A 16845-nucleotide genomic window follows, 5' to 3' on the forward strand; every position below is an offset into this window, starting at 1 on the left:
AGTACATTACAACAGGTAGTTTACAACAAGACTATGCCGCCGCCCTCATCCCAAACACCGAGTAGACGAGCACCTGCAGCTTGTTGCACGTCGCAACGTGGCTCTGCAGCGTCATGTCGATGATGTACTGCGGGCGGACGCCCGACATCTTGGCGCCCATGAGCACGTCGTAGGCGCGCGTCGTGAGCTCCTTGATGCGGGTGCGTGTCCGCTGGATCTCGTTGACGCCGCCATGCACCGTCGGGAGGGCGGGCAGCATGATCTCGGCCTCGCCGTCGGACAGGACGGCGGGCCACGTCTGGCCCGGGTTCTCGGGGTCCTCGAGCCAGAGCACCATCTCCCACCGGCACGTGGCGTGCGCGTGCTGCGTGTCGCCGCACGACATGCAGTGGTCGAACTTGAACGGATGGCGGCACTTGCGGCAGTAGAAGACTGCCAGGTCCTGCTCGAACGTCGGGACGCCGCACGGCCGGACGTCGACGACGCGCGCGCGCACGCGGTACCGGTTCGGCACGGTGCGGTTCGCGAACGCCGCGGTGAGCGACGTCAGTGGGTGGTCGATCTCGCTCGTGTGCGTCGTGCCGACGTGGATCGTCACTGGCTCGAGTGCGCCTGGCACCGGCTGGGGGAGATTGGGGGTCGCGACTAGCGCGCCTGTCGTGGCAGGTGGAGCAAGTGGCGGGAGATCGGGGACAAACGGAGGAGGAGCGGGCAGCTCGACCGGCACGACCATGGGGAACGAAGCGGGGGCAGCAGGCGCCGGCGGCCGAGATGCCTCTCGCCGCGGAGGAGGCGGCAGCTCGCCCCTCTGCTGCTGCTGCAGCGCCTTGATCCGGCTGGGAGGTCAGCGGTGAAGAACGACGAACCTACCCTTCAATCGCCTGTGCCGCCTCGTTCTCCTTCGGCAGGACGATGACGTTCTGCGGGCGCCAGCCGTCGACCACCTGCTTCTCGGTGAGCTTGTCCGACCAGTTGAGTTCGAGGCCTGCACGGTCTTTGCTGCGCAGGTTTTTGAAGTGGAAGTACTTGCCCGGCTCGAAGAGGCTGGCCCGTTCGTCGGTCGTGTCGAAGACTGTGAGGCAGATGACGGCGCGGGGAGGGATCTTGGCATCTACATTGTGGAAGTTGCGCGTCTCCATCGGGCTGACGGTCCCGTCCGTCACATACAGCTCCCAGCGCTTGTGGAAGTTGTTGGGAACGACAAAGAGTAGCTGACTGTCAGCGCCTGTCAGGTCGGGCACACACCTTGACCTGCATGGCGAAGAACTTCCGAGGCTGCACCTGTTCCAGCAGAAGGATCTGCCGGCCATTCGGGTCGGTCGCGCCTTCAGTGTTTTGCAGGGCAGGAGATGCGTGTGAAGGACGGCTCGCCGCCGCACCCCCGTCCAACTTGCGCCACCACTCGGCAAGCAGGTTGAGGCGCTCGCCTTCGATCGGGCATAGGGGAGGGTCGAGCATCTGACCTCTTCCGGCCACAGGGCCTGTAGGCGAACGAAGAACGGCCCAGCCAGACGTACCCGCTGCACCAGGGAAGAGGGTGCCCTTTAACTTGTCTTTGTACACGCTTATCTGCACAGTGTTAGCACCGCGCGTGAGCGAGCTACTGACCTTCAACTGCCTGAAGAGAACGGGTGTGCCAAGCTCAAAGCCGCCCAGTTCATGCCTGCTCTTTCGAAAGAGGGTGATTGCAAAGTCTTCCCGCTCCCGGCCAGGCGTGTGCAACGACGGGTCAGTGATCACGATTGTTTGATGCCAATCACCTGAAGAATTAGGGCTTGTTCTCATTGTCAGACTCACTGCCCTGGCCAGTTCGAGGATCCTTCGGCTCCTTGGACTCCACGACGATGCCCATTACGTTGGCATGCGTTCCGTTGACCAGCCGGTCGATTGGCGTGTAGACGATCGTCTGAATCGTCAGCTACACTTCACGAGGTGGCTAGCTCACCCCAGTGTTGAGTGCAGACTCGAGGACCTGAACCTGCGCCTCTGCTGCCCGCGTAGCCTCGTGCTGCACTGCCAGGCGCTCCTCGGCAGCCTTCCGGGCCTTCGCCTCTGCATCAGCCCGCACCTGCGCCTCGAGGCGCTTCTTTCGGGCTTGGGCGTCGTCGAGCTCCTGTCGAGGACGCTTAGCGGGCTGCTCAGCAGGTAGAGGCGGCGGAGTGGGAGGCACCGCCGGCTCCTCGAATTGGCCGCTCTCCTCCATTTCGGCCAGCGCGATTTCTTGCTCCCAGTCCAAATCCTGCGCGTCCGCCTTGCGCTTCCTCGAAGGCTCGGCCTCCTCCGCCATCCGGGCTTGCACTTCCTGTAGCGCGCGTTCACGCTCCTGTCGCTCCTCCTCTGCCCTTGCAAATCGCAGCTGTTCCCTCCTGTCGAACGCGGCGGCCGGGGCTTTCGCAGCGGGTAACACTTCAATGCTGCTGCTCGGGGCCGACTGTATCGGGTCAGGCGTGGATGGGGGGTCGGTATCAGCCGTCCAATTGCGACTCAGGCGGCTTGAGGACATGGTTACAGCTCCACCGTGGGGCTGGGGAAAAGGACGGAATGCTCCGGGTCCAACGGCCTTCGCCTTCGAACTGGTCGCCACGCGCGCTGCAGGCCCATGAGAGGGTTGCGGCTGCCGGGGCGGGGCGAAAGCCTCGAGGGGAGGCCACTCGAGCTCTGTCAAGGGTCGCATTTCCTTCGAGTTGGTGCGAGCGAGGGGTCGAGATGCCGCGCCGTTGTCGGGTGATGGAGAATGGAACCACGCGTTGGGTTTTGGTGGAGGGCTTGGTAGCTCTGACACTCGTCAGAAAGCTGAAGGCAGACAGGGAAGACAACTTACGCAGGAAAACCCTCTCCGTGTCCTTCACCAGGAGGGTCCTAGGGCCCCAGGCCTCAATAGCTATGCGGTTCATCCCATTCGACCGCTGGTGAAATGTGACCTTGCCGCCGGTGCAGTCGACCGTGATCGTCCGCTCGGGGCTCTGCAAGGTTTCCCGAAGGACGGCGAGGTCGGCCTCCATCTGTTTCCTCGTGGCAGCGTCATCGGCAAACCGGTCCCCAAACAACAGGAGCGCGATTGTGAACTCGAGGTTATTCTGGCCAGTCGACGACGCGACATAATCTGAACTGGCGTCGAGCCTGGTCCCAATGGAGAACTGGACACACGGTCCACGCTTGTCGCGGTCGAGCGTGTTGGCCGTGTAGACGAGCCTACCGCGTAGCCGTCCTTCCGTCAAAGTCGCGCCCCTTCCGAGTTCCCGGAGAGGTATGTCGCGCGTAGGCAGCGGCATGGTGCCGTTTGCTGTTGCAGTTGAAGGCTGAGGGTTGCAAGTGGTCCTTCCAAAACGCGCCGAGAGGTTGATTGTGTTGTTGACAAGTCGCGTGGCGAGTCACGTGACTGTCGCGGTGAGGAGAATACCCCCGCCCAGTCTCGGCCCGCCCGCCTTCGGCGATGGCCGTGCGCGCTGCGCGTTTCGTGAGAGTTGCCGCGGTAACGCCATCACAACGGAAGTCGCATCACGACGACGACAACGGCCCAGTGACAATGTCGGCGTTGCATCGTACACAACTTCACATAGAATCTAGAGCCGACCCACCGGCAACTTTCATCGGCCGCGCAAGGACATGTTTTGACCGCTTCCTGTCTTTAGTAACCACTCTACCCTCCCTCATGCCGACATTCTCTGTCCCCAAGGACGGGCCGCAGTGCGCGCCGGACCCGCTCAGGGCGGCACGCATCGTGAGCTTTGTGGCCGCCGTGTTTGTCGGCCTCGCAAGGTGCGTTGTGGAGCGGGGCTGTGGGCGGCGCTGACGATTGCAAGCGGCTCAAACTACGTGTATTCTGGTGTGTGGTGGCGTCGCAGGACAGAGCGCGACGCCAAGCTGACCGCGTCACAGGGTACGCGCCGCAGCTCACGTCCAAACTCGGCATCACGTCGACGCAGGCCAACCTCGTCGGGCTGGGCGGAAACCTAGGCGTGTACCTCACTGGCCCGATGTAGGTGGCAGCTGAAAGAACTCATCGGTTGCCTAGCTGACACCGCAGCTGGGGCAAGGTTGTCGATGCGCGCGGGCCGAGGATGTGCGTGACGCGTGTGGAGTGCGACGGCTGTGCTGACCCCCCAGCCCGCTCATCTTTGGCGCGGTGCTCAACCTCCTGGGCTACTCGTTCGTGCGGCTCTTCTACATCGGCTTCTTCCCCATCCGCGACGAGGTGACGGGCGAGACGTCCCACCTCCAGCTCTTCTTCCTCACGCTGTCCATGTTCCTGACGGGCGTCGCTGGCTCGGCGGGCCTATCGGCCGGTATCAACGCGACGGCGCGGTCGTTCCCCGACCGCACGCGCGCCTCGGCGACCGGCGCCGTGCTGGCTGGATTCGGCCTCAGCGCCTTCCTCTTCAGCACGCTGGGCCACGCCATTTTCCACGGTGAGGCGGGCGGCCTGCTCCTCCTCCTCGCCATTGGCACCGCCACGCCTGATATCATCGGGAGCATCCTCGTCCGCCCTTATCCACCCGTCGACTACGAGGAGGCACTGGTATTCCACGAGGAGGAGGAGGAAGAGCTGCTCGACCCGGAAGAAGCCGAGAACACGCTCGCGCGGACTGTGAGCCTCTCAGAAGGCTTTGGCGTCACACCCGACTTTACGGAACGTGCCGTGCGCCGCAGCCTCGAGATGTCGCATTCTGGGCATCTTGATCCCGAGGAGGGCCGCGGCAGGCCCAACGAGCCCCTGCTTCCCAGAGCGCGCCTCGACTCGAGCGCATCGCTGCCCCCGACGGCAATCAGCTACACACCACTGCAGGTGTGGCGTAGCACCGACTTTCACATCCTGTTTGCTGTCCTCGCGCTGCTGTGTGGTGTGGGCCTCGAGTGGATCAACAATGTCGGGGTGGGTACACATGACGTCACTCTGGCGGGCGTCCCGAGCTGACACTCGCGCGACATCACCTCACAGGCGGTCACACTGGCTCTAGCTCGCGATGGCTGGTCATATGATGCCCGTGCAGTGGCTGCGCTGCAGGCTAAACAGGTTGCCACAATCTCGCTACTCAACTGTGCCGGTCGTATTGTAGCCGGTGGGTTGGCTCTTCGGGCGTCCCGATGCCGAAGATGATGATGACGCCAAATGCTCACACAAACGCCACAGGTGCCGTGTCCGACTTGTGCAAAGCTCGGTTTGGTGTTAAGCGGGTGAGGAGTGTGCACTCTGTTGTGGCGAGCTAACACGGTCAGGTGTGGTTCCTCCCAATTGTGGCAGTCATGTTCCTCGGCTCGCAGCTGGCGGTGCTCCGCACGACTGACGTCAAGAGCCTGTGGCTTGTGTCGGCTGCTCTGGGCCTGTCATACGGCTCGCTCTTCAACGTCTTGCCGATGCTCGTGCTCGAGTGGTTTGGAATGGGTGAGTCGGAAGTGGTGGCGCCTCAACCCTCTCCCATCCTGACGCCTTTGCAGCCCATTTCAGCCAAAACTTTGGGTGGATGAACCTCGGGCCAGCCATCGGCGGCAACGTGTTCAACGTTGTGTTCGGAAGGGTCTATGATTCGAACACTGTAGGGCGCGTGGGCGGGCCGGAGCCCCCAACGACACCCGAGGTGGCGTCGAGTGTGGGTGTTGGCCACGCCGCTGCTTTTGTTCAAGACATTAGTGAACGGTTGTTGGCGGCGCCACCTGGACCCGACCGCAAGCACGAGTGTCTGCTCGGGCGGGGGTGCTACAGCACTGCGTTCCGAGTGAGCGTTGTGGCGTGCCTCGTTGCGCTGGCGTTGAGTGTGGTCGCGGGTATCCGACGAGAGCGACTGTCGGTTGAGCGTAAGCGCACACTGTGAGTTGGGTTGTGTGGAGCAGGAACAGGCCCGTGTTGTAGTTGGTGGGCGAGGGGTGACGGGCGAAGTGCGTCGATAAGCAGCTGACACTGGTGGCAGACGAGCCGAGCGAGCAGCCGTGCTGGGCCGTGACGAGTAGCGGGGGCGTTTGGCACCATGTGGCGTGGCCACGAGAGTTGCATGCCGACGGGATAGTGCGCAGCAGCCAGGCTCGCTTGGAGGTGGTGTGGTGGGGTGGGCGAGGGCGTGGGCATGTGCCCAGTGGTCGGCGGAGTGCCGACTCTGACACCGTGACGAGTGACGCGGTGACGTCGTAGAGGTTTCATGCACTAGAGTTGGAAATGCAGCAGCTGGGCGCGGTGGGTGGGCGCGAGCGTGCTCGCGGCGAGCATGCCATGCATTCCAAAATTTCCGTGAGCGCGGCGAGTGGTGTTGACGCGGTGGGCTGCGGCCAGGAGGCGGGCAGAGGCGGCGGCAGAGACGGCGAGTGGGTGGGTGCCTGCCGGATAGCAGGGACGGGGCGATAGCCGAGCCTGCCCCAACAAACTGACTTTTGCGACAGGCAACGGCTGGTGGGCCAACGGGCCTGCGCGCCGGCGCTTCTAGATCCGTGGTCGCTTGTGGTCGTGCGTGCGTGTCGTGTCGTGCCCTGCTGCGTGCTGCAGCTCCTGAGCAGCCAACAGCGCCAACAGCCAACACGCAGCGAGTCGGAGATTCGACATAGCCGCGTCACATGGCTGCTGGGCAGACAGCGATGTTTACGCGGTGCCCCGTCATCTGTCGGCCGACCCGCAGCTCGAGCACCGTCCATCGCGCATCGCGCTCGTGCATGTATGTCTACTGTGCATAGGCAGTGGGGCGGGTGCTGCGGGCGGCGCGGGCGGGCGGGGGGAGCGAGCCGGGCTGCGGCTGGGACTGGACGAACAGAACACGGCCAGTCACCGTGGTGTAGGCAGAGGCCTTACGCCCGCGCGCCGGCAACCTCGTTCCCGACTGATAACTCCCCCAAAGGGTGGCAGCGGCGCCGAGCTGCACCACCACAAGCACCACCTGCGAGCACCAGCACCACCTACAAGCACCACCCCTGGCCAGCGCATAGCGCATAGCGCATACCCGCCTGTCTTTGCCTGCTTGTGATTGCTGGCCCCCTCGCTACTGCTCCTGCTCTACCCTGCCCAGGGCCCGTCCTCCCCCCCACCTCAATTTCCAAGCAACGACCCAACGCGGCCGCGCGACTCACCTGCAGCGCACTGCTCGCCGCCACCAGTTGCCGGTCCAAACCCCAACACTCCGACCGGCAACCACTTGCGCGCCAGCCGCCAGACGCCAGCCAGCCGGACAGTGGGCGACAAACGAGTCTGTCTTTGGCCAACTCAACTCTGCTCGACCACTCACCACATCACTCCACTGTCCTTTAGCTACACGGCGCGGCGACGACGACGGCGAGACGAGCACCGACACCGACACCGACGGCGACCGCCACGCCCCCCGACTCCACCTAGCCCCCTTTGGCTCCTCCGAGCCCACTCCGCCTTCCCCCCACCCCCCATGCCGCCCATAACATCACCACGGCGCAGCGCGTTCCCGCACGGCGCGCCGCCGCACGCGCACCCCGCCGCCTCGCGCCCAATACCCGGGTCCGGCGGGCCGAGCTCGTCGTCGGCCGCCTCGTCCCCCCAGCGGGCGGCGGCACACGCCTCGCTCGCGGCCGTCGCGGCGGCCGCGGCGTCCGTCTCCTCCTCCCCCTCGACAGGAACCTCACCAAACGGCCTCTCGACGTCGCCGCACCCGCCGTACATGGTCGCGCTGGCCGGCTGGCCCGAGCCCGTGTTCGTCGCGGAAGCACGCGACATGTGGGAGAAGCGCAAGTCGCGCCCCGGCAGCCCGACGGGCCGCATGGCGCCCTTCGGCGCCATGGAAGTGCGCGACGGCCTCGCCCTCCCCCCTCCTCTCGCCGCGCTCGACCCGAGCTCCGGGCCATACCGCGGCGCGATGAGCCGCAGCCAGAGCAGCGCAAGCGAACACCGCAGCCGCGGGGGCTCGCCCGGCGCCGCGCCCAGTCCGGGGCGGCACGCGGCCTCGCCCGCCTTCCCGACTAGCTCAGCGCGCGACCGCTCGCCCGAGACCCCGCCCGCAGAGGGCGAGCCGCTCGGCCCGCCGCCCGTTCCGGGCGCGCGCCCGCGCCGCCTGGTAGGCGGCTTCACCGACCCGCGGTACGGGCTGAATGCGGCAGCGGTCGGGCGGAGCGCGAACCGCGCGGCGCTGCGCGTCGCGCCCGCCTGGCACTCGGCGAGCAGCACGCATGCCCCGCCCTACGCTGGCACGCACGGCCCCGTCGGCGCGGGGCGCGGCGGCGCCGGCGCGGGGGGCCGCAGAACGCCAGGGACGATGAGCCCGCCCGCCGTACCCGGGCACGCGACGAGCGCGCTGCGTACCCAGCGCGCTGGGGCCGCGGCACACCGCGCCAACCCCGAGGTGTGGCCGCCCCCCGCGGCGCCGGCACCGCACATGGCGACGGCGGTGTACCCGCGCGACCCGGACAGCCCGTTCGTGTGGCAGGGGCTCAGTGCGCCTGCGTCGGCGAGCGCGAGCGGCGCGCCGAGCCCCGCCAACGGCGACGACGAGATGGACGTTGACGAGAGGTAGCGGAGAGAGGAGGGACAGCAGAGCAGCAACAGTAGCAACAGCAGCGGGGCGGAGAGAGGGCACGCCGCAAGAGTAATTCAGACGTGTAGTGTTAGCAGTAGGCCACTTCCTGTACACATTATACACCCGACATGTAGGTCGTGGTGGCGACGGCGTGGTGGCGAGCGGCGTGGGTGTAGTGGCGAGCGCGAGCAGCACGCAGTGGCCTGGGGGTGGGGCGCAGCGCGCGGCCCAGCGTCCACCCGCGCCAGCCACTGACGTTTGCGAGAGCTTGCCGAGCTTGTCCATGGCCACAGCCCACAACCCACCGTCGTCATCCTCCCCCACCCGGCACACCACAGCCGGCTCCAACACGCGTGCCTGCGGCGCCGACCGCGCGTCAGCTGCACAAGTTGCATCCGACGGCTGCAGCTGGCTGCGACTGCTGCTTCACGAGTCTTGGTTGCGTGCATGTGCGCGGCGTCTGCAGACTCGTGGCGCGCAGATACCATCATGTCAGTGCCATCATGTCAGTTCCATCACCAGTGCCAAGACCACCAACTGCCACCTGCCCCACCCCCACCCTCATCCGCTCTAGATGCAAACGTGACATCACCTCAATACCAACAATCATGCGTAAATAACTCGGCGGCCGCCGACGACTCTCTTAGTTGTAGACGTGGAACTCGTCCTTGGTACGGCCGCGCATCTTGTGGGGCTCGGTACCCTTGTACTGGGTGGTGTTAGTGGGTGCGCGGGGCGGGTGGAGGCAGAGCAGCGCAGCTGCCCACGCGAGCTCGCTGCGCTCGCTCGCTCTCGCATCACACTCACGTAAATGTCGGTCCAGAACTCGTGAAGACCAGGCATGGGGCTCTGCTTGGCCTCCTCAACAGCAGTGTTGACCTCGTCCTTGGCCTTCTTGTCGATGGCCTTGAGCTCCTCCTCGGTCGCGACGCCCCACTCGAGAATGTTCTTCTTGAGGCCGGCAATGGGGTCCGAGGTCGAACGAACCTTCTGCACCTCGTCACGGGTACGGTACGTGGTTCCGGGGTCCGACATCGAGTGGCCACCGTAGCGGTACGTGACAAACTCGATGAGCAAGGGGCCCTTGCCAGAAACAGTCCAGTCCTTGGCAAACTCGCACGCCTTCTTGACGGCAAGAATGTCCATGCCGTTGACCTGGATACCGGCAATCTGGTCACCACGGGTGAAGTACTGAGTGTTCATCGACGAACGCTCAGCCGAGGTACCCATGCCGTACTTGTTGTTCTCGCAGACAAAGACGGCGGGGATGTTCCAGAGCTTGGCCTGTGCGGTGTGAGCTCCAGCTTGCATACCACCGTAAACACGCCACGCACCATGTTGTAGGCCTCAAAGACCTGACCCTGGTTGGAGGCACCGTCACCGTAGAGGGCAAAGGTGACGGCGGGGTTCTTGAGGTACTTCTGCGCAAAGGCGACACCAGCACCAACGGGAACCTGGGCACCGACGATACCGTTACCGCCGAAGAACGAGGGGGTGAAGATGTGCATCGAGCCACCCTTGCCGTGCGACATGCCGGCCTCGCGACCTAGAGTGGGTCAGCTCGGTCCAAGTTCGGTCGTTGCCCGCAACGCCACTCACCCATCAGCTCAGCAAGCACACCCTTGATGGTACCGCCACGGAGGACGGCAAAGGTGTGGCAACGGTACGAGGTAATGACACGGTCGTTGCCGTCAATGGCGTGCTCCATGCCGACCGAGACGGCCTCCTGGCCGATGGCGAGGTGGCAGAAACCGCGGATAAGCTTGGCCTTGTAGAGGGCGTCGGCAGCCTGCTCCATGCGGCGCATCGTGGTCTGGGCGTGTCAGCGGCTGTCGCAACGCGTCCCGTGTCCCGCGCCCGCCGCGCCCGCCGCTTGCGATCCAAGCGATAGTCGCACAGCCGGCGGCAGTTGCGAGCACGATGGTGTCGGCGAATCTCGACGCGCAACACCCCGCAAAGATTGCGGCAGTTGCACCTTGATCACGCTCGTGACGTAACACTCACCATCTGGTCGTACATCTTGACGAGCTCCTCCTTGCTCGTGTCGATCTCGTTCGAGGGAGGCTCGCAGCGGTACGAGTGGAACGACTCATCGTGGAGACGGACGTTGAACTGGGCGTGAGCACACAGGCCGTCTTCCCAAGCCTTACCTTCTCGGTCGCCGACTCGGGGACGGTGCCCTCGGGGCGGGACGTGTCGGCGTCGGTCTGCAGGCCGCGCGCAAAGGCGGCACGGAGTGCAGAGGGCTGCGTGAGGTGTCAGCGTCGTCGTGGTCGAGCTATCGGCGGGCCAGGCGGCAGGAGGCGGCATCGCACCGCCCAGCCCAGCCCTTGCAGCAGCCCGCCTGCACAAGTACGCACGGCACCAGCGACGCGGGTCGCGCGGAGGCTCTGCGCACGGAGGGCGGTGAGCATGGTTGTTGTCTAGATGTTTTAGAGAATGGATGAGAGCGAGATGTCGCTCGTTTGTGGGTTGCCGCAAATACTGCTGGTAGGTGTGTCCTGGGCAGCCCCCGCCAGGAAACGATGTGGATGCCGCAGACGGAGTACCGCGCGCGGCAGTTGCCAGGGCGGAGGGGGGAAGGCCAGTGACGGGCGGGCGGGCGGGCGGAGACGGCTAGCACAAAGGATGTGGGGATGCAGGCGGCATATCACGTGGGGGTATTATTATTATTCGTTTTTTATCCCGTCGTTTAATGACGCGTCTCCCGGCGGCAGTGGGTGGGTCACGACGGAATTTGAGTGGGTCGGATACCGAGTGGGTGGGGGAGCGGGGGGGGGTGACGAGTGGGGCAAGTGGCTCACCACGTCCATTGGCACTGACAAGGACGACTGATCGAACAGCAACACGCACCCTCCCACACACACCACACACACTGACGCGCAAGAAAAATCCATCCTGGCCGCGGAAACGCGTTGCAAGCAGCGCACACTCGCACACTCACCCACACGCGACACGCCACGCACAGACCCCCTCGCCACCGACGCCGCCTGGCTGGCTTCTCTGCACTCTGCACCGTTGCCCCTCGTCGCGTGTCTTCCTCGCGCCTCGTCTTCTTCCCCGCGCCACCCACCCATTCATGACACCTCGCACTTCTCTTCTTCTCTTCTCACTGTCACCCTCGCACCCTCACTGCTCACTGCTCACTTCTGACATGGCTCGCACCGCACCGCTCACCCCAGCACAAACCTCACTTCTCACCATTGGCCGTGCACGCAGAAGCCAAAGGAGGGCAGCGCGAATGCTGACGGCTCGAGCGCCCAGGGCGAATCGGCAACTGACTGAATGGGGTCCTCGCGTCGCGACTTCTGCCTGATGCTTGCTACTAACGCACTCATATCGCGTCGTCGCCACGGCCTCGTGTTTTTTTTCTGCTTCTTGACAACGACTCTCACTCCCTCGCGCCTCGCCTCACCTCACCTCGCCGCACCCACTCACCCCACCATTCACAGCCAGCTCGGCCTCCCCTCGCACCTCTCCCGGCACCTTATCTACCCGCCGCCGCTGACGACAAACTCTTTAATGCTCTCCACCCACTCTCCCCGGCCATGAGCAACCACTTCCACCCCTTCTACCTTGGACCCGGCCAGCCCTTCGGCAGTGCTCCTCGCCCGACCCACCCTCTCTACCAAGACCCGTTCATCGCTGCCGCCGCGGGGGTTCACGGCTTCACGCCCAACCATCGCCCTCACCACCACCACCTCCATCACCACCACCCACACCCCCACCCACACCACCACATGGGCTCGTGTTGCTCCAAGCCGCCGCCGGCGCCGCCGCCCAAGAACTACCTTCACAACCCCTACGAGACGTTCTACGGCGGCTCGCGCCCTCTTCCGTCTGGTTACGGCACCGAAGGTCCGCCTGCGGCACCTGCGGCGGCCGCCGAGAGCAGCGGAGCAGCGACGACCGCCGAGGTCTCTCGCAGCCATCCAATCTTCGCGCAGCCGGCGTCCGCGTCCGCCCGTGGTGTCCGCTTCGCTGACCCGACCCCGAGCGCTGCGTCACGCGCCCAGAGCCAGCAGTCGGGCAACGACCTGCCATTCACGCCGCTCGACCCGTTCCCGCCCCGCCGTCAGTCCGCGAAGCAGCAGGCCCACCACAACACCGACCTGCCCTTCCAGCCGCTCGACCCGTTCCCGCCCCTCAAGCGTTCGGCCTCGGCCAGCGCTCCCAGCACCGCCAGCACCACTGCAGGACCCGACGTGCTCGCGGGGTGGGCGGCGCGCGGGTACGACCGCGAGGCTGCGTGCCGCTCGCTGATCGAGCGCATGACGACGGCGTCGGCCCCGTGGGCGGACGCGCGTGCGCACGCTACCGTCAAGCAGCTGTGCGCGGCCGCGTACGTGCAAAGATGGCCGGAAGCATGGCTGACATTCACAGCGACACGTGCGCGATTGTCGTCGAGGTTCTCAAGGCGCGCCTCAGCCTCGGCGGGATCCAGGCGGCCAAGGTGAGTAACTGGGCAGGGACAGCCACTGACCGCAGGCCATGTACTTCCTCCCGCCGATGCCCGTGGCCATCATCGCTCAGTTTGTCACCGAGCTCAACAAGTTTGTCAAGGACGCGGACGACTACTACGCGACGCACGCGGCCAACCTGCGCGACCGCGCGATCGCGGCGCAGGCGGCCATTGACAGCGGCAACGAGGCCAACTTTGTGGCCTACCTCGCGTCGATGGGCCACTCGTCGGCGCGCATGATGCCGGGTGCTGGCTTTGGCGGCGCGCGCCAGCTCCCGGGCGCGTTCCCCGGCGGTTACCCGTGGGCGTGAGCGCGGCTGCGCGCCAGTGTCAGAAGCTTGTGAATAAACAACCCCTTGGCCGCCTCCACCCCCGGACATTGATGCGGGAGCACTGTGCGGGGCATGGCCCGACGTGTATAGTTCATAGCCACGATATGAGCGCGACGAAGACGATGACGACGTAGGCGACGACGTTGGTGACGATCTGACGATCTTTATGACATGTATTGATACACCGAAGGGGCGGCAGCGGCCATCGGACATCAGTTGGCCGAGGGGGCGGCACTGGCATGGAGCAAGCTGACAAGTGCGCCGGCGACGGCGCTGAGCAGAGCGGCGGGGACATGCGGGTTGGGTCGGGCAGCAAGACGGAATGGGTCAGCGAGCGGTTACCCACAACAACAAGATACGAGTGTCGGCCATCGCTTGTGTGCCTGGAGATCGACGAGGCGGCGAGGCGAAGGCGACGATGCGGCCTGCGCATGCGCCGGCCCAACGCGGCCAGGCTACAACGCAGCGACCCGACACAACCTCGACGCAGTGTGCACTGCTGCGGCGGCGGCCAGACGCGGCGCCACGCCCCCCTTCGGCTTCTCGCAACGACCTGCCACGAGCTCGCCTGGCACTCGCCCGCCCCCAGCTCCAACACACGTTCAACACCCCAGTTGCCCAACATACGCCCAGCACCCCCCCTTGGGAGGGCCAGCACCCCGCCTCCCGGGGGATAAGGTTGGCGCCGGCTCCCGACCGCAACCTTCGCGTACGTGATGTGTGTGTGGCGGGAGGGCCTCCGCATAGTGGCTAGTACAGACAGATGCATACAACGGCGTGTTGTCTATGAGGACCAGACTGGGACTTGGGGCTTGACTTGGGACCTGATGCAGACTCGCTCATCTCCCGGTATCAGCGTGCTCCTCCCCAACCCAAGCCCACTCACTCGACAGCGCTAGCAAGCAGACAGAGCACGCGCGCGCGGTCCATCCCGCCCAGCGCGAAGACGGCGAGAAGCGCAGTCGTGGTGAGGACGCGGCGGAGGCGCGTGAGCGGCCCGGAGCGGGCGGCGGGGGCGTCGGCCGCGGCGGACATGGCAGGCGGGGTGGGGGTGTGGCGGGCGAGCGGCGGGCGAGCGGCGGCCGGGGTGCGGGTGCAAGAGGTGCGGCGCAGCGGGGGCGAGGAACAGCTAGTGTGGGAGCTTGGTGTTAAGAGGCGCAGCGCGGCACACGACGCCGGCGCGGCTGTCGGCGACGTCGGCAGCGACGTGGCGACGCGGTCGGGATGGGCGGGGCGGGCCGCCGCCGCCGAGTCATCGGTTCCCACCGTCATCGACGCGCCTACGCGGCACGCGTCGCGCCTGGCGCGGCGGGTCGCGTGCGTGCGTGCATAAGCGAGCGCGAGCGTGAGCCCGGTATGATGCTGGCAGTTGCTGTGGCTGTGGCAGGCCGCCACGAGCGATGCAGTGCGCATGGCGAGCCACATGGGATTGGGGCAATGGCCGTGGGTGCGGCAGTTGTGTGGCGCTCTGTACATACAAGCGTGTGGGCTGCTCGCCCGAGGCGGCAGCTTGGTCAAGAGCAGCGAGCTGCGTGAGGGCACAGTCACGCCGCATCAATGGGCAGCGCGATAGACGCCTCGTACGTGACGCGACAGCAGCCTGCCACACGCGCGTTGTAGGCTCGAGCAGTGGACCAGAGCAGCCAGCACCGGCCAGCCGCCGCCTGCACTGCGCATCTGCCACCCGCGCGTCCTTCGCGTCCTCCTCGTCCTCCGCCGCGCGCCACCGCGCGCCACCGCACGCCACGCTCGCTGCACCCCGCGACCCCCAGAGGCACCGAAACACGCGCTAGCCAGATCTCTGCCGGCGTGTGCCGGCAGTATCTACCAGCGCCACTTCCGGCGGCACTGGGAGTGCGCACGGCGACGGGCCGGTTACGGTCACTGGGCGACGGCGAGTTGCGTGACGCGGTGCGCTGGCATGCCTCTGCCTCTGGGCGATACCGGCGTGCTGGGACGACGAACCCTCGGGCGAGAGCAGCCAGCGGTGCTCGTGTTCGCTGGCCCACCCCCGCTGCGAGTGACCCCGTCTGTCTGCCCTGCTCCTCGAAGACGGCAGGGGTCGGCGCTGACGACGAGCGACTGCCGACGGCGCCAACGTGAGCGACAGAGGCGAGGCTCGAGCCGTCGACCAGCACGAGCGCTGGGCTGGGGTGGCGGCCAAGTCCGCTTGCTCTTCCCCACCCGGCGAGCGGTGCCCTCGCCCTCGCCCACGCCCTCGCCCACGCCCTCGCCCGCCACCCCGGGGTCGGTCAAGACGAGAGCGCGGTAGACGAGCATCAGCCCGTAATTCCGTTTTGGTCCGTCTCGCCGTGAGCTGGGCGCCTATGGCACCGACGGATGGCGGGCGTTAGTATCTCGCCGCCGGGGCGTCAGCATCGCAAGCCGCAGGACCGTCAGCATGGCACATCGCCGGGCCGTCAGCATCGCCCCGCCAGCCCCACCGGGTGTGCGGGCTCGCGTGCCGACTCGAGGGTTTGGCAAGGGGCGAGTGGCCTGTTGCTGCGACGCCGCCGCTACCGCCGCCGCGTCGCTCGGCGCCGAGCTTGGCCTTTTGGACTACCGGCTGCTGGACGAAGCAAGCCCGCGCCGTCCGACTCTCCGCGCCGTCGGTCCCCACCGGCACGCCCCTCGAATGCGCCCAACAGCCCGCCCGATAGAGGAAGGCCAGGCGACAGTGTGCGAGCGACGCCGGCGACGCCGGCGGGGACGAGGGCCCAGCCGCTGCTCACCGAGCGCCGGCAGGTGTCGCTCCTGCCGGACGGGGCACACGCCCCAGACCTGGGAAGAAATGTCGAGCTTTACGCCGCCAGTTTGCTGCGGCGCCCAGCTGTGCTGCCCGGCGACTGGCAGGAAGCGCCGCCGCCTCCCGGTCCTGAGTGAGAGCAGTGGGCGTCGAGTCGCGGCAGTGTGTGCGAGATGGGCGCCGCCGTCGCCGAGCAGTGCACGCGTGATCACCCGCGCCGTCGACGCTCGCAGCGAGCCTTGTATAGCCCAGTCGACTGGTCGCCATTCGACTCGTCGCCACTAGCCTGTCACCCCGCGGCTACGGCGCACGCCATTCGGCCGGCCGCAATTGCGCTGCGGCCACCGCTGCCACACCCTCCCGCCAACGTAAGGCTTAGCGACGTGTATCCGTGTATCCACGGCCCACGGCGTGTGGGCCCGATCGGCCGCTTCCCTGTGCACGCACGTCCACGCCGCCGCGTGCCACACTCACCTCCCGCGACTGCACTGCCACGGCACTGGGCAGGGACATGCTGGCATGGGGCGGGTGATGCTGTCAGCGGTTTTGAGGCGGTTCGGCAGCGGTTCTGCTGCGGCTGGCGGTGGAGCGTCGCCCCGACATTTTGCCTAGCCAGTCGACCTGAAACACCTCGCTCTGCCGGCCGTCGACAGATGCTCGGTCGCCATTGCGCTGGCGCCGGCGCCACCAAGAATGTTCTCCAGCCCCGCAGACGCTCACGCACCGTCTGCATCCGAGACAAACAGCACCTGCCACCGGCCGCCACGCAATATTAATCCGCCCGGTTCTTGGCTCTTGCTGCGGCACTGCCCACAACGATAGCCCTTGTGTCTTGTGCCAGCCAGCGCT

At 66.2% G+C, this 16845-nt stretch overlaps 5 protein-coding genes across 5 annotated transcripts; 3 read left to right on the forward strand and 2 right to left on the reverse strand.

The window, feature by feature from the left end:
* Window positions 1-31: 31 nt before the first annotated feature.
* On the reverse strand, window positions 32-3272 carry Q8F55_005172 (uncharacterized protein; the record flags this gene model as incomplete). The annotated part of the gene is made up of 8 exons (XM_069353664.1): window positions 32-836; window positions 871-1211; window positions 1246-1481; window positions 1518-1569; window positions 1609-1760; window positions 1798-1906; window positions 1946-2775; window positions 2822-3272. 8 exons carry the CDS (start codon window positions 3270-3272, stop codon window positions 32-34), a joined length of 2976 nt encoding a protein of 991 aa, XP_069208306.1.
* A 380-nt stretch (window positions 3273-3652) lies between these two features.
* RBG1_2 (GTP-binding protein rbg1) lies at window positions 3653-5946 on the forward strand (the record flags this gene model as incomplete). The annotated part of the gene is made up of 10 exons (XM_069353665.1): window positions 3653-3759; window positions 3804-3826; window positions 3880-3979; window positions 4028-4063; window positions 4108-4873; window positions 4940-5060; window positions 5132-5175; window positions 5218-5383; window positions 5437-5806; window positions 5907-5946. 10 exons carry the CDS (start codon window positions 3653-3655, stop codon window positions 5944-5946), a joined length of 1773 nt encoding a protein of 590 aa, XP_069208307.1.
* Window positions 5947-7355: 1409 nt separating this feature from the next.
* Window positions 7356-8522, forward strand: Q8F55_005174 (uncharacterized protein; the record flags this gene model as incomplete). The annotated part of the gene is made up of 1 exon (XM_069353666.1): window positions 7356-8522. The coding sequence occupies one exon, from the start codon at window positions 7356-7358 to the stop codon at window positions 8451-8453; it is 1098 nt and encodes a 365-aa protein (XP_069208308.1). The 3' UTR covers window positions 8454-8522.
* A 577-nt stretch (window positions 8523-9099) lies between these two features.
* PDA1 (alpha subunit of pyruvate dehydrogenase) lies at window positions 9100-10870 on the reverse strand (the record flags this gene model as incomplete). Its single annotated transcript, XM_069353667.1, has 7 exons — window positions 9100-9165; window positions 9264-9740; window positions 9791-10002; window positions 10056-10269; window positions 10461-10568; window positions 10607-10702; window positions 10817-10870. The coding sequence occupies 7 exons, from the start codon at window positions 10868-10870 to the stop codon at window positions 9100-9102; spliced, it is 1227 nt and encodes a 408-aa protein (XP_069208309.1).
* Window positions 10871-12196: 1326 nt separating this feature from the next.
* Q8F55_005176 (uncharacterized protein) lies at window positions 12197-13229 on the forward strand (the record flags this gene model as incomplete). The annotated part of the gene is made up of 3 exons (XM_069353668.1): window positions 12197-12798; window positions 12840-12909; window positions 12945-13229. 3 exons carry the CDS (start codon window positions 12197-12199, stop codon window positions 13227-13229), a joined length of 957 nt encoding a protein of 318 aa, XP_069208310.1.
* Window positions 13230-16845: the final 3616 nt, after the last annotated feature.

Source organism: Vanrija albida (genome assembly GCF_041260175.1).
Source record: "Vanrija albida strain AlHP1 chromosome Unknown contig_4, whole genome shotgun sequence".
In the NCBI taxonomy this organism is placed as follows: domain Eukaryota; kingdom Fungi; phylum Basidiomycota; class Tremellomycetes; order Trichosporonales; family Trichosporonaceae; genus Vanrija; species Vanrija albida.